The following is a 22,582-nucleotide window of genomic DNA, read 5'->3' on the forward strand; positions in this document are numbered from 1 at the left end:
TAATTCCAGGTTCTTCTCTCCTTGATTTGGTTCCATTCACTGTTTCTTGTCTTGCCTTCTAGTGCTTTGGAAAATAAATTGACCGCCTCTTCTTTGTGGTAACCTCTCAAATACTGGAATAGTGCTATCATGTCACTCCTAGTCCTTCTTTTCTCTAGAATAGCCAAACCCAATTCCTGCAACTGTTCTTCATATGTTTTTGTCTCCAGGCTTTTAATCATCTTAGTTGCTCCAAATCCTCAACATCTTTTTTGTAATGTAGCGGCAAAAACTGGATGCAGTATTATAAGTGTGGTTTTATTAAGGATTTTTAAAATGATACTAATACTTCACACAATTTTGATTCCATGCCTCTGTTTATACAAGTTAAATCATGCAAGTCTTAGTATTCCCTTTGACATTCTAAGGTAGTAAAAGCAGGATTTTGTAGAAGCATGATAGGAAGAGTATTAATACTTTTGAGGTTTGATGTTGGAGAAGGCTCCTTAGAACACTGTCAAGAAAACAAACAGTGGACCATTGAATGAATTGACCCGAAGTTTTCACTAAAGGCAAAAATTACAACCTCATGTTATCCTACTTTGAACACATTATGTGAAGATGTAGCTCTCTGAAGTTCAAATGCTGAGGAATTTGGAAGGACCAACTTTCAGTGCCACTGAAATTGAGCCATGTACCTTGGTGATGACCAAGGTACATGGCTCAATTTCAGTGGCACTGAGTGTACCATTGAAGGTCTTGAAGGAACAGGTATTGTTTACCTCATCATGAAGGAAATCTATGTGGTCTCTAAGAATCAAAAACAACTAGATAGCACATTATCTATCTATCATGCTCAGCCTACAGAAGAGATAACAGGAGAAATACTACTCTTATTTATTGCCCTAGAGGGCAACTTTAGAACTGAGTAAAACTAAAAGGATTTGAAGGAACTTCCTCAACAAGCAGTTAGCTAATGGAAATGGCTGCCAAATGAAATTATGAGTTCTCCTTTGCTGGATATGTTGATCATCTGTCACAGAGCTTGTAGTGTATCATTAAAGTAAACAGAAAGCTGCAATAGATTATTTCTAAAGTTCCTTTCAGTGGTACAAAATCAAAGAATCTACAGGCTAAAATACCCTTCCTGAAATTTCTGATCATTATTTTATCCACGCTGTCCAGGAATTATTTGATATGTTATCCAAAACTATCAGCTTGGAGTATCAGACAACAGAAGAGAAGAGGACAATTGTGTTCTCCTTCTGTTTTTCACCTTTGTTTGTTTGTTTTTAATGCCTTCAAGTTAGTAATGACTCCTGGTAATGACAGCCTAGTCTGATCTCTGCAGTTTTCTTAGCATAGTTCCAGAAATGGCTTGCCATTGGTGCCTTCCTAGGGCTGAGGGAGCATGACTGGCTATGTGCATAAGGCAGAATTAAATCTCAATTTCACGGATTTCCAGCCTGTTGCTTTAACCGCTACACCAAACCATCTCTTTGTTTTTTAGCTTAATGACCCCTTTCTTCTTGCCCTAAATGGCTAAAAATGATTTCTGCAATTTCTTTTCAGTTTGAAAGAAAATATCATGAAAGTTACTGTGCACGTTTTTCTTTTTCTTTTTTGGTGACTAAAATCTGCACTTTAATGTTTCAAGAAATGATAAGAGAGAGGGGGGAGGGGGAGGGGAGAGAGAGGGGGGATGTATCAGCTAGGTGGGGTAGAAAATATTTTTTTCTCATATGGAATAATGTTTCATCGAGTGAAAAGAAAAAAGAATCAGACCCTTGAGAATCACATGAACATACTGCTCTGTGTATGTGTGTGTAGTAAATTATATATCTCTATTTCCCTATATCTCTATACCTACCTACCTGCCTGCCTGCCTGCTTATAAATTAGATAGATAGATAGATAGATAGATAGATAGATAGATAGATAGATAGATAGATAGATAGATAGATAGAGATAGATAGATAGATAGGATAGATAGAGACACCCAAACCTGTGTGTGTGTGTGTGTGTGTGTGTTTGTGTGTGTGTTTGTGTGTGTGTTTGTGTGTCTGTGTGTGTGTGTGTGTGTACTAAATTATATATCTATTTCTCTATTTCTCTATACCTACCTACCTACCTACCTACCTACCTACATATAAATTAGATAGACAGACAGACAGACAGATAATAGTGATAGAGACAGGGGTGTGATTCTACCGGTTCGGCCCAGTTCGGGCATACTGGTAGCTCCAAAGATCAGCTGAGAGAGAACCGGTTCACTCCAACTTTCAGGTGAGCCCGTCTCCCAGCGGGCTATATGCACCTATATTTCCTTGTTTTATAGCCCAGCTGATAGGCATGGCAAAACCGATTGCCACACCTCAGCTTTTTTGGCAGGCCTCAGTTGCAGTAGAAGGTAAATATTTTAGCTTAGTTTAACCCACACGTGTAAAGGGCAAGCTCAGCGAACCGGTTGTTAGATTGGTTGAATCACACCACTGGATAAAGATAGATATAATTTTATCTATGTTTATAGATAAAAAGAACCGGCCAAATGTTCCTTTTGATAATGTTAAGACTATATACATTTTAAAATAACCAAGTAAACAAATGGCTAATTTTCAGAGCAGCGAGCATCCTTCTTGAAATTTGACCTTCAAACTCCATTAGATCACTGGTTATTGTATGCTGATTTGATATCCTTGATATGAGCAGAAGCAAGTTTGCTCATGTGCCCACCAAGAGACTCTGACCTTTCTGCCACATTACATTGGGCAACAGCAAATCTGCCAGCTGGACCATAAATGAGAAATTTAAGCGAAGGTGATAGCTGCCCGCTCCAATTAAGACAAATGTTGGGACGGACCCAATGGAGAAATGATCAGGATAGCAAAGGCTATAATCTTCCCGTGTTACCCACTGAACAAATGACATGTCAATCTCTTTAAAAAGGTTAGCCAGTTTCAGATGTGTTGCTCAATGTTTCTTGCAAATTGCTTCTGATTCCTGATTAGTTGATTCCTGAAGACATTGGAGCCCTGTAACCAGGGGAGAAATTCAGCAGGTTATGACAGGTTCTGGAGAACCGGTAGTGGAAATTTTGAATAGTCCGAAGAACCGGCAAACACCACCTCTGGCTGGCCCTAGAGTCGAGTGGGAATGGAGATCTTGCAGTATCCTTCCCCTGCCACGCCCACCAAGCCACACCCACAGAACCGGTAGTAAAGAAATTTGAATTTCACCACTGCCACTAACCTCAATTGGACTGGCAAAACATGGGCAGGGCAGGGTGATCAAAGCTCATTCCGATCCCATAAAAAACAGACAATGCTTTCTGGAGGAGGGGGCATGATGACAAGTGGGTCATTTCAATGGAGAGGCAAAGCAGCAGGGACATCCTAAAAAGCAGTGTCCTCCAAAGAAGTTCACTGGAGGAAAATTATCTCTTCGCTATTTCTGCCAGTGTGTAGGGTAGCCTTCTGAGATAAGTATGGGCTATTCCCCACATCAACCAAGCTTTAGATCAATCCCCTGTCTACAGGTGAACATTTTAAGTGTTGCAGAGCTGACTGGACACACTTGGCCTGCAAGGGGATAAAGCATAGCAAACATGCTGAAAACCTTGAATTGATTATGTGTTATATACTCTGTTCAGTGTCTGAAATCTCTTGAGTAGCCAATTTCCTGTATCTGCCTTAGAGAAAGAAAAGCTATAAAGCCTCCCTCTGCTTGATATGTACTGCACAGAATACACTTTTTTTTCTATATGCAGAAGGAAGGCAATATAACCGTGTTTGTCCTGCAGCAGAGCTTGAATGCTAGGTTCTGCTTGAGGTTATTGCAATTCATCCAGAGGTCAATAAATATTCTGATTTGATCTCTGCCTAGGGATTCAAAGTCCAATTCATAAAGCACAATATATTTCTCGATCAGCCTGTTTAGATTGGATCACAAATGGACAGTCCTCCCCCCCCCGCCAATTTTGGCTTCTCTCCATTCTTTTTTCCCAAAATTTCATTACTGCATCATTTTGTTACATGCGTGAGTAGGCTTGTAAACATATTTCCAGGCGCTTTCTAAAACCATTTTCTACATTTTATCTAATATTATAATTTTTCAAAAATTTTTATTAATGTAAGCCTTTAATATGTGCTTTCCCCCCAGTAAATGCATGCACATTTGCATAGTTGAGAACAGTATCACAAAATAACAAGAAGCGTGAATAACAGAGAATGCCATTTAGTTCATGCACTAGTTTGAATGGTACAATTTGTATGCATATTAAAGTGCAATTTTAAACAGTTTTCCCCAACACAAAGCTGTGTTTTACTGTGATGAGAAATTTCCTTCTTTCATTCTTCTTTTTTTTAAAAAAAACAGCTTTTATATTCGCACATATAATTGGGAGTTTTTCTTTCTACCTCTTATGGGAAAATCACAACTTATTTGTAAGATTTGAATGTTTTTGTGAGAGTGGATCAAAGAACAAGAGGGCAAAAATGTTGTATAGGGCTTCTAAGCCTTTTGCCTTCTAATGTGACTCTGTACAGTTTTGAAAACACAGGGTGTCTAAAATCCAGGAAACAAATTACAATAAACAATTCCTTTGTATAAAAGTTGATATATCTGACTAAGACAAACCCATTATTGATAATATTGTTAGATAAGCATTTATAATGGCACAGGGGAACATTTTAGAATAAACATAATTTTATGTCATTTGTAGGCACCAATTTCATACTTTCATATTAAAGAAATATATACCCACATAATTTAATAATGTACAGTTTAACAACTGACTCAGTTTAATAGATGCAGCCTAATTATAAAATGTGTTTATATATGAAAATACAACTTCAGCAAGGTCTGAATGTAGTCTAATCCTAGACAATCATAAAGAGCCAGAACTTTGTTTTTCTGTCTCTATGGAGATTATTAATTAACTAAAAAGAAATTATCAAAGATTACATATGAAAAAAATTACACTGAATCTAGGTAATAATCAGAAGGGGAAAGGAATAAGGCATGCTATAAACTGCTCAAAATAACCTGAGGTAACTTCCGTTATGATACTTTAGGGTTTAGGGTTTAGGGTTTATTAACATTTATAGGCCGCCCTTTTCCCTGAGGGGACTCAGGGCGGCTTACATAGGATCATGGGAGGGAAATGCAAACAGTGACGTAGACAAACATAGAGTAAAATAATGAGCAACATTCATTCATCATTCGGGAGGGGCGATTATCTTTGTCCCCAGGCCTGACGGGCTAGCCAGGTCTTAAGGGCTATGCGGAAGGCCTGGACGGTGGTGAGGGTACGAATCTCCACGGGGAGCTCGTTCCAAAGGGTCGGAGCTACTACCGAAAAGGCTCTCCTCCTTGTAGTTGCCAGCCGGCACTGGCTGGCAGATGGAATTCGGAGGAGGCCCAATCTATGAGATCTAATTGGTCGCAGGGAGGTAATTGGCAGAAGGCGGTCTCTCAAGTACGCAGATCCACTACTATGAAGGGCTTTTTGGGTGACTAATAGCACCTTGAAGCGCACCCGGAGATCGACAGGTAGCCAGCGCAGCTCGCGGAGGATAGGTGTTATGTGGGTGAACCGAGGTGGACCCACGATCACTCGCGCGGCCGCGTTCTGGACTAGCTGAAGTCGCCGGATGCTCTTCAAGGGCAGCCCCATGTAGAGCACATTGCAGTATTCCAGCCTAGAGGTCACAAGGGCCCGAGTGACTGTTGTGAGAGCCTCCCGATTCAGGTAGGGTCGCAACTGGCGCACCAGGCGAACCTGGGCAAATGCCCCCCTGGTCACAGCCGTCAGGTGGTGATCAAAGGATAGCTGTGGGTCCAGGAGGACTCCCAAGTTGCGAACCCTCTCTGAGGGGTGTAGAATTTGACCCCCCAGCCTGAGTGATGGAATACTGGTCGAATTGTTGGGAGGGAAGCACAACAGCCACTCGGTCTTTTCCGGGTTGAGTACAAGCTTGTTAGCCCTCATCCAGTCCATAACGGCCTCAAGGCCTCAGTTCATCACGTCCACCACTTCATTGAGTTGGCACGGGGCAGACAGATACAACTGGGTATCATCCGCATATTGATGGTATCTTATCCCGTGCCTGCGAATGATCTCTCCCAGCGGTTTCATGTAGATGTTGAATAGTAGGGAGGATAAGACCGAACCCTGAGGCACCCCATATGTTAGGGGCCTAGGGGTCGATCTCTGCCCCCCCACTAACACCGACTGCGACCTGTCCGAGAGGTAGGAGGAGAACCACCGCAGCATGGTGCCTCCCACTCCCACCTCCCGCAGTCGTCGCAGAAGGATACCATGGTCGATGGTATCGAAAGCCGCTGAGAGGTCAAGGAGAACCAGGATGGAGGGATGTCCTCCATCTCTGGCTCTCCAAAGATCATCGGTCAATGCGACCAAAGCGGTTTCTGTGCTGTAACCGGGTCTGAAGCCTGACTGGAAGGGGTCAAGATAGTTTGCTTCCTCCAAGGACCGCTGGAGCTGGAAGGCCACCACCTTCTCAACAACCTTCCCAAGAAAGGGAAGGTTGGAGACTGGACGATAGTTATTAAGAATAGCTGGATCCAAGGATGGCTTCTTCAGGAGGGGTCTCACCACCGCCGCTTTGAATACTCCTCTTTCTCTTTGTGGCTCATATTATTAATCAAGCCCATCATCTGCTACAATTTCAGCCACTAGTGTTCAATTCCTGGATTTATTACTTTTCTAATCTTACATCTGTGGTACATGGTGGCTCAGTGGCTAAGATGCTGAGCTTGTTGATCAGAAAGATCAGCAGTTCGAATCCCTACTGCCACGTAACGGATTGAGCTTCCATTACTTGTCCCAGCTTCTGCCAATCTAACAGTTCAAAAGCATGTAAAAATGCAAGTAGAAAAATAGGGACCACCTTTGGTGGGAAGGTAACAGTGTTCCGTGTCCCTTCAGCATTTAGTCATGCCGGCCACATGGACCACAGAGACGTCTTCAGACAGCGCTGGCTCTTCAGCTTTGAAACGGAGACAAGCACCACCCCCTAGAGTTGGGAATGAATAGCATGTGCGAGGGGAACCCTTACCTTTACTTAGAACCTAAATTAGGACTGGATTCCATTATTTCATTAGCGCAATCAAATCTCTCTTGTTTTTCATACATATTGGATTAGCACCATCTTGACCATTTGTAATTACTTTGCTTGTGTTCCTTAATGATAGACAGCAACCTTAATGTTACATTAAATTCGACTTCCTGGGAGGAGCTTGCTGGTGGTGGCAGCAAAAAATCAGCTGCCTCCGAATTCCTGGCTACGTACCTGTTTAGAGGATCTTCCATCTGACGTCTTATCAGGTTTTCTTATCCTTCAGGCAAGAAGGAAAGAAGAAACTGTTTTGCTGGCAAATGCTCTTCGATTTTTGCAGCTTTTGTGCTTGCAAGGAAAGGGGGGCTAGCCCAAGGCAGAACGGCTGTCCGTGCTGGGAACTTCAAAATGCCTTGTGCAGGGACAAAGTAAGTCTCCCCCACTCTGTTCTAAGCTTTGTTCGATTTATTCTTATCACGAGCTGGATCCGTTCACTGTGGACAATAATTGCTTATCAACATTTTAGCTTCTTTTCTTTTTCTCCTCCGAAAAATTATTTACTCAGAGGCTTCTAAAATGGCGCCGAGCAGGCTGGCCTCTCCGGTAATAACGAACACTTTTTGCTAACTCTCACAAAAATTCAAAACAAAATAGATAGCTTATCATTTGTTTTGGTTTCACAATAGAAGAATTTTACTCCTTCATTAACCTTGCTTATTTGGAAGTTAAATGGTGATGAATCTGCTGAATGGTCTTGTTACAATGTTTACTCACTGAAAGTTTTGCCAAGCCTTAAACTTCAAAATAAAAGCCTCTTTACTTAAAGCTGCCAATTCAGGCAATAGAGTTTTATTAACTGCAGGCAGATAAATTTTGAAATGGCTTCAAAACCAAATATTAACTTGAAGTCGTCACCCTCTACTTCCAGGGGCACATCCTCAGTGCCTGGCACAAAGCTGCAGCCTCCGCTTCCTACACCCCCTGCTGGGGATGTGTTAACGAAAGAATTTTTCCTGAGTAATCTAAGCGAGGCTCTTAATGCACAGACAATTAAAATGGAAGATAAGTTTAGAGATAATAGAGAGGTGGTAAAGCAGGAGAGAAAAGAGGAAATAAAAGAAATGAAAGAAGAAATTAAAAGTGAAATAAAAGGACTTAAACAGGAGCTGTATGAGAAATTTGATGCTAAGGTTGATAAAATTAGAGATGACATGCTGAGTCTTGTAACTGTATTAACAGAACATATTTCTGGAGTGGAAGATACTCTAGAGGTTCTTAATGATGCCAATGCTAACTTAACAGTGAAAACAGAGGTGGTGGAACAAAAAGTGGAAAATGCTGAAAAAGAAATTATTATGATACAGTACCGACAAATGGAGTTCGCATTAAGAGTAAGGGGGCTGCGTGAGGAGAAACAGGAGAACCTGAAACAGATCCTATCGGAAGCTTTTGACCGCCTGATGGGAAGACCAGGGACCAATCAAGACTGGCGAATTGACAAAGCTTACCGCGTTAACTCCTGGCTGGCAAAGCAGAAGCAGCTTCCTCGAGACATCGTTATATATTTTACTACAAGAGAGTTTAGAAATATGGTACTGCAAGCATCTTATAATACTAAGCTTCAAATTGGCGGTCAAGACCTGGCTGTTTTGAAAGAGATACCACCTCAAATATTAAGAGCCAGGAGGGACTACACTTTTTTGGTCAAAGAACTCAGAAATCGTCAGATACAGTATAGATGGGATGCACCATATGGCATCATATTTACATTTGATAAGCAAAGATACCGCCTCAACTCTGTATGGAAAGCCCGAGATTTTTATTATAATATATTGAAGGCCGGACACCCTGCACCATCTGGACCTAGAGAAAGACCACAAGAAGGACAGGATAGACAGCAAACTACACAACCACCAGACAAGATGGAGCATCTCTCTTCTCTAGAAGTGCAAGGTGCTATGGAACCAAGACCTAGCCGCATGACTACTAGACGTATGGAGAAACAAGCTAAAAAGCAACAGCATCAACAATCATCGGCCATCGATCAAGGATCCACAACAACAAATCTGGAAGCAATGGGAGGAGCTAGACCTAAGGTTAAACAGGCCATGCAGGAAGCTCTAAAAATGCTTCAACCAACCAAAGATGACAACTAAGATTTTAACATGGAATGTCAACGGACTGAACTCTCCACAGAAGAGGAAGAAAATATTTCATTATCTCAAACAGTTTAAGAACGATGTAATTTGTTTGCAAGAAACTCATATCAAATCAACTGATCAAAAATATTTGATCAACTCAAAACTTGGTCAACATTTTGTAGCTTCTGCTATGGAAAAGAAGAATGGTATAGTTGTATACTTAAGAAAAGACATGAAAGCTGAATTAATAGAAGCAGATCCCTTCGGAAGATATATTGCTTTAGACTTAATCTTAGAAGGGAAAAAGACATTACTTTTGGGAATTTATGCTCCCAATCAACAGCAAGATAGATTCTATAGAAATCTTCATGCCAAATTAGTACAATGGGACTATAGTTCCTGTATACTATTGGGTGACTGGAATGGAGTGATAGACACTAAGAAAGATAAGAAGATTTCCCGCCTAAATACCAAGATGCGAGCAAAGTTACCCAAATCTTTCTTTGACATTATGGATGATTTTGAATTGAGAGATATTTGGCGAGAAAGAAATGCAGAGGAATGTGACTTCACTTTCTTCTCGGACAGGCATCAATCCCTCTCAAGGATTGATTTTATTCTAACCACTAATGATTTGCTTTCTAGGGTCAAGAAAACAAAGATTGCAGCTAGGATCCTTTCGGACCATAACCCAGTTTGGATGGAGTTGGGAAGGGTAGTGCAGGCAAGAAGGTCTTGGAGATTGAATGAAAACTTATTTAGATATGAAAAGTATATTAATGATTGTAAAAAATTATTATCTGAATATTTTGTTTTGAATATGAATAAGGGTACATCTATGGAATTTGTATGGGACGCAAGCAAAGCGTATATGAGAGGAGTTTTGATGAATATAAATAAAACACATAGAAATAAGCAAGGGTTAAAACGAACAGAACTGGAAGAGGAAATTAAGAGAAAAGAGCTGGAGTTAACAATGAACCCAGACGATACAAAGGTTAAGGAAGCTATTAACATATTAAAATCTCAATTTGACATGTTGATCTCTGACCAGGTGGCTACTAATCTATTATATGCAAAACACAATACTTTTTGTAATGCAAACAAACCTGGCAGATGGTTAGCTTATCAGATTAGGAAAAAAAGGAAAACTCGAAATATATCTAAACTGATTTATAGAGGGAAGGAGGTGTTTCAACAGGAAGAGATTCAAAAGGCTTTCTGGGAATTTTTTACAGAACTGTATAAAGGGGATAAAATTAATGGTTTAGACATAGACAAATATTTAGACAAAGAGAAAATACCTTCAGTTAGAGAAGAACACAGGCAAAAATTGAATCAACCAATAACCTCGGGGGAAATCCTGCAGGTAATTAAGCAATTAAAGTCAGGGAAAGCACCAGGTACAGATGGCTTGACAGCGGTTTACTATAAAAACTTACAGTTAGAAATGGTAGAACCTCTTAGAGAATTATTTAATATGATTCAAACGGAAGGTAAAGTCCCTCCATCTTGGAAGACAGCGTTTATATCTTTGATACCCAAAGAAGATCAGGATACTACTCAACCCAAAAATTATAGACCTATTTCATTACTGAATGTAGATTATAAAATTTTTACTAAAATATTAGCAAATAGGTTAATGTTGGTCACTCAACAATTGATACATACGGACCAAACAGGTTTTATACAAGGGAGACAGATGAAAAGTAATGTTAGATTAATTATTAATGCATTAGAATATTTGGGAAAGAACAATCAGATCCCTGCTGCGTTTATATTTTTGGATGCTGAGAAGGCCTTTGATCGAGTTAACTGGCAATTTCTGTTGATGATACTGCAAAAAATGCAGATAGGAGATAATTTTTTACAGTCAATTAAAGCAATATACCAACAGCAAACAGCACAAATCATAGTCAATGGAAGTCTAACAGACTCTTTTCAAATTGGAAAAGGTACAAGACAGGGCTGCCCTTTGTCCCCATTATTGTTTATTATAACTTTGGAAGTATTGTTGAATAAAATACGGGGCCTGGATGGTTTAAAAGGGATCAAGATTAGGCAGCAAGAATATAGAGTCCGCGCTTTTGCAGATGATTTGGTTATAATATTGGAACAACCGCAGGAATCCAGTATGGTTTTAATGAATATGATTAATCAATATGGTCAAGTGTCGGGCTTTAAAATAAACTTAGGAAAAACCAAAATATTAGCTATAAATATGAATATTAAACAAAAGGAAGAATTAGGAGTGATGCTAGGATGTGAGGTAGTTAAAAAAGTCAAATATCTTGGAGTTAACATTTTAACTTCAAATGGGAAATTATATAAGCATAATTATGAACCACTTTGGCATAGCATACAGACAGAGATGAAAAAATGGGAGAAATTGCACCTATCTTTGCTGGGTAGGATAGCGGCAGTGAAAATGAACATTCTACCAAAATTTTTATTTCTCTTCCAAATGTTACCTATACTAAAAAAAGATGCGAACCTTTTAGAATGGCAGAAGGGTATTAACAAATTTGTGTGGGCAGGAAAGAAGCCGAGGGTAAAGATGAAAATAATGCAAGATGCACGTGAGAGAGGAGGATTGAAACTACCTAATTTAAAACTATATTATGATGCAGTGGCATTATCTGTAATTAGTGATTGGATTCACTTAACCAATGATAGAATATTGAACATAGAGGGACACGATCTGCTATTTGGTTGGCATGCTTACCTGTTATTCAACAAAAAATTGGATAAGAACTTTAAAAGTCATATTTTAAGAAATGCTTTATTGCGGGTCTGGAAGAAATACCAATATAAATTAAATGACAAGATACCCATGTGGGCAATTCCTAGACACGCAATTGAAAATATGAATACAGCACAAAAACAGGACAGAATTACTTACAGACAGCTTCTTACCTCGGAAAGGGGGGTATTACAATTAAAATCTTTAGAGGTATTAAAAGAGGACAAGGTAGTTCAAACATGGTTCCAGTATGGGCAATTACAGGCCAGGTGGAAAATAGATCAAAAAATTGGTTTTATTCAAGTTGAGGATAATCTGTTTAAACAAATAAGAGATCAAAGCTTAATGCATATAAAGAGGATATATAATGTATTAATACAGATGGATTCAGAAACAGAATTAGTTAAAGATTGTATGATAAAATGGGCTCAAAATATTGAGGAACCAATAATGTTGGATACATGGGAAAGAATCTGGGTAAGAAATGTGAAATTTACACAAGCTCAAAATCTGAGAGAAAATTTTTACAAGATGTTCTATAGATGGCATTTAGATCCTAAAAAGTTGGCTTCTATGTATCCGAATGTACAGCCTAAATGTTGGAGGTGTGGTTCTCTCGATGCTACATATTATCATATATGGTGGACTTGCCAAAAGGTTAAGGCATTTTGGATAAAAATATGGTGGGTCATGCAAAATGTTTTTAAAAGAAGGATAAAGTTTAGTCCTCAGTTATTTTTACTAGGTATATGTACTGACTTTACAGTGGTAGAGACCAATTTGACTTTGCACCTGATAACTGCAGCAAGACTGTTGGTGGCGCAATATTGGAAGAAGGAAGACTTGCCTACAATCCAAGAATGGACATTGAAAGTAACAAACTTAGCGGAAATGGCTAAAATATCGGCATATCTCAAAGATCATTCAAATGAGAGATATAAACGAGACTGGAAAAAATGGATTGACTATATACAAAATAAATACGGGACTAAGAAATTCCAGTTAGCCTATGCTTAAGATCAGAAATGATTTAAACTGTTAAAAGTTAGTTCAGTAAGAAGAAGCTAAGGTCAATCTAGAATGTCATTAATTTCTTTATTTCTTTTTTCTCAATAGATTTTAGACTGTGTTAGTTAAAAATCCATACCGGGTACGGGTTCTGGGAAGTCGGGGGGGGGGAAGGAGGAGGGGGGGTGGGGGGGTGGAGGGAGGGAGGGGTAAAAAAAAAAAAATAATAATGTTACATTAAATTCACAAACCAGTGAGTTTGAAGTGCATATAAATGATTGAGCTGGAAGGTGCATTACATTCTCTTCTCCCATCTTAATTTCTGTAAATTTATAAATGTATAATGTGCATCTTTGATGGAGATTGTATTTGATTATTATATTTGCTTGGTGACTTCCATGGACTTAATAAACATGTCAGAGGTGAGAAGCTCCAATAATTTTTACCCTCCTTGTTTGTTTCATCTATCGGAAACCTATAGTATAGGCCAGTTTCGGTGAACCTTTTCGGCACCGAGTGCCCAAAAGATCAGCCACCTGATCTTCGGGTTTCCAACGCATGCATGCGCACCAGCCAGGTAGTCTTCACACATGCCACTACACTGTAAACCCAAAGACCATGTGTGAAGACTGCATGTGCACTGGCCAGCTGGTCTTCGGGTTTCCGGGACTCCAGCATGCACAAAGACCATGCGCCCCGAAACCAGAAGACCAGCTGGTGATGGTGCATGTGCCCACAGAGAGGGCTCTGTGTGCCACTTCTGGCGTGCCATAGGTTCGCCATCATGGGTATAGGGATTCAAGCTCTACATACAGCAGAATTTCCCAATCTTGGCAACTTTAAAACGCGGAGACTTCAGCTCCCAGAATTCCCCAGCAAGCATGGAGAATTTACCAAGAATGGGAGATCTTGACATAGAACAATGTAAATTCTTTTTGGCTCTAATTGCACTTCATACTAAATAATGTCTTTAACGATGATGTACTGAATGACCATATTATGGCTTAGCACGATGTGGAAACCCAGTTTTTATCATTACTAGACTAAAATTTCATTTTAATCTAATATTTTAATATGTTTTCTACATAATATTAGAAAACAATAGTGAAATGCACCTTCCGCGTAATGGCTTTCCCTTGTAGAAAAATCAGAATGCCTTCATATTCCTATATTATTCAGAAGATTAGTTAAGAAATGTCACTGAACAGAAACTGCCTGCTCATTAAAATTCATGGCACAACTCTTTCTGCTGTGGTGGGTTTCAACTGCTGATAGAGCAATACTTAAAAAAATTGGCTTGGCTGCAAAACAGCTGCTCATCAAAGTCACCACTTATAAGCAATTGGTGATAATAAGGTACCATTATGATGTTATTGGAAGGATAATATATTGTAAACTGTTTTAAGGTATGATATAGCCTAAGTGGAATACAAATTATAATTGTTGATTCAAATAGTTGACTAAACCTGCCTTAACCTGTAACAAAAAGAGAAATAATCACGAGTCCATTCTGTTGCAAGGAGATTATTCCTTTGTCTCAAAAATATTGCAAGAGATGGAAGACTATCAGTCTACCTTACTATAAAAAGTTATACAGAAAGAACTTGACATTATTTTTGAGACTAAATAATTACACTTAACACATGTAGCAACTGTGTTTTTGTAGAGTGGCTAACTGTCAGCTTGGACAAAAGGCAGCCAAAACAGTTTAGTTTAGTTCCTCCTCTGATCTGCCATTATCTCCCTCCTTCTGTTTTTGGAACATACCGTTACAGCAGTGGTGGGTTCCGGATCCCATTGCAACCAATATGGTGCAACGGGGCCCGGCATCCTCCACATGAACGTGCAAAGCGCGCACACACACACATAGCACGTGCATGCATACTTACCGTCAGTGATGCTCTGTGATGCTCCAGTGCAAAAGCCCCGAAGAGCTCAAATACAGGTAAGGATGGCGGGTGGGCAATAGCAGTTAGACTTATATACCGCTTCATAGGGCTTTCAGTCCTCTCTAAGCGGTTTACAGAGTCAGCATATTGCCCCCAACAACAATCCGGGTCCTCATTTTACCCACCTCGGAAGGATGGAAGGCTGAGTCAACCCTGAGCCGGTGAGATTTGAACAGCCGAACTGCAGTCAGCTGAAGTAGCCTGCAGTGCTGCATTTAACCACTGCGCCACCGGGCAGACCCTCCGGAGCACCATACCGGAACGGTACCTGGTGCTCCCGGTAGGCACCGGTACTCCCATACTGGGGCATATCGGTTGTAACCCACCACAGCCTGCAGAAGTTCGATGAAAAAGTGCCAGAACGCTATGTGTTGCATATTCTCCATTAAGTCCCTGTTTGCAAAATGACTAGACTGCTACTGGCTTACCTGAACCTAGAATTTTCTTGAGAAATATTATTTTCAAAATAAGTTTAGCATTTATTCAGTAAAATTACAGAATAACAGAGTTGGAAGGGAACTTGGAGGTCTTATAGTCCAATCACCTCCTCAAGCAGACTATATACCATTCCAGATAAATGGAAACATCTTGTAAATCTCTAGTGATGGAGCACCCAAAACATCTAGAGGTAAGCTGCTCCATTGAATAATTGTTCTGACTCTCAGGAAATTTCTCCTTAATTCTAGGTTGAATCTCTCTTTGGTAAGCTTCTATCTGTTACTTCTTGTCCTGCCCTCAGGTGCTTTGGAGAATAGATAGACCTCTCCTCTCTGTGACAGCCTCTCAAATATTGGAAGAATACTATCATGTCCATTGATATACAAGTTTTGATCAATTCTGTTAAGGCTATGTGCCTTGGCAAATCTGACATTAAGGCAAATGACAATGATCAATTGTACTTATAATCTCTAGTTTAATTTCCTAGGCGCTTTTCCAAAATCCTCTGCTATGTAGAATGCAACATGCATATTCTAACGTTCTTCCTTATGTCTTAAGGCTTGTTTCTAGGTGACTTTGGAAAATCACATATCCATCATTAGTGTGGCATATTAATAATTAAAAAAAATATATAATCTACATAAAACTATCCTAATTAAAACCTATTTCTACATAAAATTCAAGTCACTTAAGTCCATTAGCAAAATTATATGAAGAGATTGCAGTTTCCTGGTGATAAATAACAATATGGTTCTCTGTGAATTAAGTAACTCTGTCTTACCCCCACAGGTGGTATTCAGCCCATTCGGACCAGTTCAAGCGAATCGATAGAGGAAATTTTGAGTAGTTTGAAGAACCGGCAAATACCATCTCTGATTGCCCCCCGTCCCGCACCTGCCATTCCCTGTCCTATGTTACCTTGTTTTTTAGGCCAACTAATTAGCGCAGCAGAACAGTTTGCTACGCCTCAGCTGAGCTAACAAACAGCTCAGCTCACCAGCGCTCACACCAAGGGCGTTCTTTGAGTGTTGTGCGCGCTCTCATAGAACTGGTAGGAAAAGATTTGGAATCCCACCAATGCTTACCACCTTCATGTATTTTACGGGGCACCATAAAAGAATTTTAAAGTTAAACTTTGCTGAGCATATAGTGGACAAAAGAAAACAGCAAATTATGATTTGCATATAATTGCATCCAGAGACACTTATTTTATGGTACTGCGTAATAGATAAATAGATGGTTTTACTTGGGGCTTAAATTTCAAAAGTACCTACGTAATGGGGGAGAAGTCAAACAATTCAATTAGCAGTTGAGTCATAACAACAACAAAACAGAGTAATTTAAGGAGAGTGATTCATATTGCCACAATGTCATTATTTTTCTACCTTCCTATATAATTTTAGCATACTCTCTAAGAAGAGTGACAGTATTAAAAATATGTTCACCTCCTCTGAAAGAGAGAAACATGTTTTTCATCTTGCATGCTGATGCCACACTACTTTTCTATTCCATCCAGAAGAGTATCAAAATATGAAGGAAGAAAAATCCTATGCAGGCAGTCTTCTGTTCTGCAAGAGGAAACATCTTTTATATATTTATATTTATAGGATGAGTTCTGCTTATGCTCAGCAATATTCCTAATTCCTATCCATAGCGTCCAAGTAAATATGCAGCCAGCTACTACAGTTTACATCTTACTATATCCTGGGCACAGACTGATTCTCCTCTTACCTACCGCATTATAAGTTATGCATGAGGTGAGCTGTCATAACTACTCCTCTTTGCAATGGAAGATTCATTGAGAACCTCTCTGCAGAAAGCAGAGGACATTATCTTTCTCCCTTGCTTTGTGTTTTAAAGAACACATTCCTGTGCACTGGTGGGAGATTTAGTAATAATTGTAGTACTCTTGGGAACCAAGTGTCAGGCCTGCATTTATATTCCTTTTAGAATTTTGGCCTGCCACACTTTCTCTTAATTCATTATGCTGTTTCATTAGTATAGTTGATGGGAGGGGGGAATAGACAGGAGTGAGATTTTGGAATGTATTGTTTTCATTCTTTACTAGAAGCCAAGGTCATCCTTTGTCTCCACACCAGCACACCTGACCGGAAGCAGCTGGGTGTGGATGCCAGCATGGAAGAAGAAGATTGGACCATGTGATGGATTGTGGGTGTGGGGACAAGATCATGAACTTTTAACTGGGTGGAATTCTGATGTCATTTCCAGTATTGGGATTAACACAGATGTGCCTAAGATGTCTGCTTTATTAAATCAGAACTTTAAGGATATTTTTGCCTTGGTCTCTGATTTAATTCTACATGATACTAGGAATGCTGACACCAAGCATCTTTCTTTTAACAAGGATAAAAAAAATCTTGAAATTCTTCAAAAGGATAATTTGATTCTTAATGATTCTTGCTTTTTAAATTTATTGTTCTTTCGATTTATTTTGTTTTGGAAGTGAGAAAAAGAAATGGGATGGGATACCTGGAATAATGCCATAAAATAGATTCAACACTGAGGATGACAATCTTATTGTAGGTTGCAAAATGTCTATAAAGCCTGCAGCAAGGAAACCTGGGTGATATCTTACATAAACAGGGAATATATTCTGATATATTGATGGAAACAAGGTAGATGCACTGCGACAAAAAAGCTCACCAATCTCCCATTACTTCCATAATTTCTTTGGCAAAATATAAATGTCATGTTCAGCCGAACAGAGTTTATAATAGGGAAAAGAAGCATTAACTATCTAGTAAAATAGATCGACTTCCACGCACTGTTACAAATAGTAGACAACTCCTTCAGGGTCTGAGCAGCCTAGTCCTTCATATTACTGCAATTAATATAAGTTACCACAAATAAAAAAATGACAGTTTCCAGATAAGCTCTTGCCCTAACAGGACAACAATTGAGTATGATCTCCAAGCCTTGAATATACAATTAATATTCTTGCTGAGCATTGGCCTTGCTAAGATAAATCTTTAGGGGGCAAAAAGCCCGTTATTTACTTTCAGAAACACTGGGGATCAAGATTCCTATGTCTGAATGACTTTTGTTCTTTAAAAAAAAGCACAAAAATATATTTCCTGCACATATAACTGTATGCATAATTATGAATAGAAAAAAAATATATAGTCTTGCCATTTCTTTGAACGATTTTGCCACTGCCTGGATCATTTTCAGACGGGAAGCATTAAGTACTGTATTTTAATCCCTTTACCTGTATGTCCCATTTATTTCATTTATAAATAACCACAGACTTTGCTTCTAAGAATAAGCAAAACAGAGCCTGCTACTCACCATCAAATTTCTTGTGCCTTGATACAAATGTGGTGCGGACAAAATGGCTTGTCTTGTCCATCAGATTCTCGAATTCCAGTTTGCTTTGCTGGCTTAGTTTGTCTTCCATTTCTGAAGTGCAACATGTGTATTCCTGAGGGCAGATTCTCAAGTGTTCCCCTGCAAGGAAAGGACATGAATGCAAACCATAAGAAAGATTGGGCATGCATAATGTCACATTCTGTCGTGTGCTGATATATTCCACAGGAGTTTTTAACAATCAGGCTCCACAAGATAATTTTATAATTAAGATGTCACTATCAAGATAGGAGGTCCTGTTCCTAGGGCCTTCTTCTCTCCACCTCTCTGCAAGTTAGACTTACCATATTTTCCGGAGTACAAGACACACCTTTTTGCCTCAAAAAGGAGGCTGAAAATCTGGGTGCATCTTATACACTGAGTACAGCATATTTTGCCTACTGAAACCCTGCCCCCTTCACCAAAATGGCCGTGCAAAGCCTGAAGGAGGCTTGCAGAGTGTACCTGGGGGCTGGGGAGGGCAGAAATTAGTGAAAAACAGGCTGTTCTTTGCTCAATTTTGCCCCCCCCCAACACCCAGGAGCACTCTATAAGCCTCCTAAAGGCTATGCATGCAATTTTTTTTGACAAAAAACAGGTCCGTTTTTGCAAAAAAGAGGGTCATTTTTGGGGCCTCCCTCCCCCAGGAGCACTCTACAAGCCTCCTAAAGGCTATTCATGCCTTTAAAAAAACGGGCCCATTTTCATGAAAAACGGGTAAGTCTGTAGAGTGCAAAAACTTTTTTTTTTTAATTTGCCTCTTCAAAACCTTGGTGCGTCTTATACTCTGAAAAATACGGTACTCAAAGGACTATAAGAAAGAGTTTCCCTACTGATTGTAGCACAGTAACTTTTCTGGGGACTGGGGGCAGCTAATCTTTTAAGTATGTGTTAGATTATAAAAATTAAAACATGGATCAGGAAGGATTTCAGTTTGCTTCTTTTTAAAAAAAAAAAGTTATGCGGAATTCTATCACCATACCGAGCTTCTGTTCTGACCCAACTCCCCAAACACAACAAACCCTCTGAAGTTAACTCAAATATAACTTTATTAGGAGCCCAAGCAGCCCCAGCAAAAAGTTTCTCTCTCGTTGCAGGCTTACAAGTCTGTCCAGCAGGGAGAGGAATAGTTATCTGCTTCATCTATTCATCTCCGCCCCCTGCCTTTTATCCCCAGAGCTAAGGTGGGGTTCCACTAGCAGCGATGGCTCTTCCTTCCTAAAGATCAGCCCATGAATTTCCACTGCTCTCATCTCCTCTGCCTTCTGCACATCCGCGGATCAGGCACTGGACCCAGATGTAGAGAGCCGAGGTGGCGCAGTGGTTAGAGTGCAGTACTGCAGCCACTTCAGCTGACTGCTAAGCTGCAGTTCGGCGGTTCAAATCTCACTGGCTCAAGGTTGACTCCGCCTTCCATCCTTCCAAGGTGGGTAAAATGAGGACCCAGACTGTGGGGGCAATATGCTGACTCTGTAAACTGCTTAGAGAGGGCTGAAAGCCCTATGAAGCGGTGTATAAATCTAACTGCTAACTGCTATTGCTATGTTCCTCCTCTTCTTCATCAACCACCGCCAGACACGGGGGCTGTTGACTCTCCATCTGAGGGCTGACAGATGGCCCAGGCTCCACCTCTGTCTGTCTCTCTCTCTCTCTGCCTGCTCCATTCCTTCTTCCCCTCAGAGCTCTTAGGTTGGCTTGATGCTGACCCTAACTCCCACGCTGCCTCCACATCTGATTTGGCTGCTAGAGGGGCCGGCGGTCGACAGGACACAACAGCTTCCTCCACTGCATTCTATTGGCAACTGTTAGCTATTAAAGATTGATATAGGTATCAGCTGATTTCTTTTCCAGTAATGCCAAATACATAATTATGAGTAAAAATGCAAGAGATGTTTAAAATTTAAGATGAAAATGCAGCAAAAATAGTAATGAAAGATTTTGCATTTAATTATCCCGGTTATCTCTTGATGTACCATGCCTACATCTCTGCCCAGCCCAGTTTACATTAATGCAATCTGCAAGGGGAAGCCAATTCTTTAACTTACAAAATTAAAATGCTCAGTTATTACATGAACTGTGACTTTCCAATCGAAGCTGTACTCTGGTTGTCAGAAATGTTTAGCTCAGCCTGCCGGGAGGAAGAAATTAAAAAAAAAAAAAATCCCACCGACATCTACAGAAATGTAACCGAGGGCTTGCCTCTTCAATGAGAACTGTTCTGATGTAAACTGCTTCATTTTGGGTATAATGAATGTTGATTAAAATCTCTGTGTGCTCTTAAGTGGCAAAGCTATAAGCTAAGGGCTTATACCAACCTCACAATTTAGTGCTGCACAGATGTGTTGGCAGTACATCTTGTGGAATTACCAGCCAACATTTAATTCCAAAATATATGGGATGGGGGAGATTGTGAAAGGTTATTTTTTTTAAAAACAACTCACAGACATGAATCAGATCTAGTTGATTTACTTGTATATTTAAAACCTCACAAATTAATTATGTTATAATATTTAAATTATTGATTACAGCACTATAGGCAAGTATGTTTTAGTCCCATGGTGGCAAGCCTATGGCACACGGGCCAGAGGTGACACACAGCGCCCTCTCTGTGGGCAGGCGAACCATCACACCAGTTAAGCTCTGCCTCTCATGCATGTGTGCCTCCTCCCAGCTAACTGGTCTTCAGGTCTCTGCAGCACATGTGTGGGGTGCAGGGCGCATGTGGGACACACATAAACATGTACAGGTGTGTGCATGGGGGTGGGGTTTGGGGACATGGGGGTGGCTGCACATGCATTTGCAGTGGGGTGCATGCCAGGGGGTCCACACGCATTTTGGGGGTTCGGGCACGAGCATGCATTGGGCATTTGGTCTGGAAAAGCCATCACTAGTTTAGTCCAAATCAAAAAGATTGCAAGTTTAGCATCGCTCACACAGATTTTAGAATCAAAATTCCACTAAAGGAAATTTTGTTGACTTTGTTCTGATATGAAATACTTTGCTAGCTGAGAAAAGACCTCATCTGAAAATAGATGAGAAAGAGAAGAAAGGAATAGAGGAATTGGATCCTAAGGCATATGAAGGCATTTGAAAGGGAAGTATTCAGATGAGAAGTTATCTTAAAACTCTTCACACTCAACAGTTGTCTATTTAAGATGAATGGCTATATAAAGTATAATTAAAAGAGGGGGGGGGGAAATAAAGCAGTGCAGCACTTTGGATTCAAAGACAAAAGGGTGCTTTGGATTCCAGATGTGCAAATGCAGCTTCCATCGGAAAGAAACTTTATTTTTTTTCCCCTGAGATAGCACAGCAGCTTTGGGAGAAGGTGTAACTATTTAAGGATGGAGGTTCACAACCCAAGTGAAGCCAAAACACCTTCCAGCCTAGAATCCACAGCACTGCACAGCCTAAAAAAATAAGCAATCTTTAGTTAAAGATCACAGCCTTTTGCCCATATCAATTCTTCTTTATGCATTAGGTAGACATAGTTCCATTTAGAAGGTGGCCAAGGCAAGGAAGAATGATCTCAGCAGCTCCCCCATGCCTATACATACATACATATATAATTGTGTGTCTATGTGTCCCAGCATAACTCTGGAAGCCTCGAGCAATTTCTACTAAACTTAATACACAGATGACTTACCGTCTGGAAACAAATACTATGGGGGTAAGACACTCCTAACAGCCCTTGGGCTGTGTGTTCTGTTAAAAGCCTGTTGTACCTTATAACGGCTTCTACTTACTACATTAAAATGGCTTCTACTGTACAGCGCCGTGGAGTTGCCATGGTAACGGCTTCACAGTACTCCACAAGGGGGCTCCCTTTGGTAAGGGGAAAAATCCAACATTAGAAATTGGGGTGACATTCATGGAAGGA

At 40.1% G+C, this 22,582-nt stretch overlaps 1 protein-coding gene across 1 annotated transcript in view; it reads right to left on the reverse strand.

Moving 5' to 3' along the window:
* The window catches only part of GPC6 (glypican 6), a 934,808-nt gene that overhangs the window by 647,625 nt on the left and 264,601 nt on the right, over positions 1–22,582 (reverse strand). The window contains 1 exon segment of the mRNA XM_032226094.1: positions 18,646–18,804. Coding sequence (XP_032081985.1) covers positions 18,646–18,804 — 159 coding nt within the window.

This window comes from Thamnophis elegans, chromosome 11, assembly GCF_009769535.1.
Source record: "Thamnophis elegans isolate rThaEle1 chromosome 11, rThaEle1.pri, whole genome shotgun sequence".
In the NCBI taxonomy this organism is placed as follows: Eukaryota; Metazoa; Chordata; class Lepidosauria; order Squamata; family Colubridae; genus Thamnophis; species Thamnophis elegans.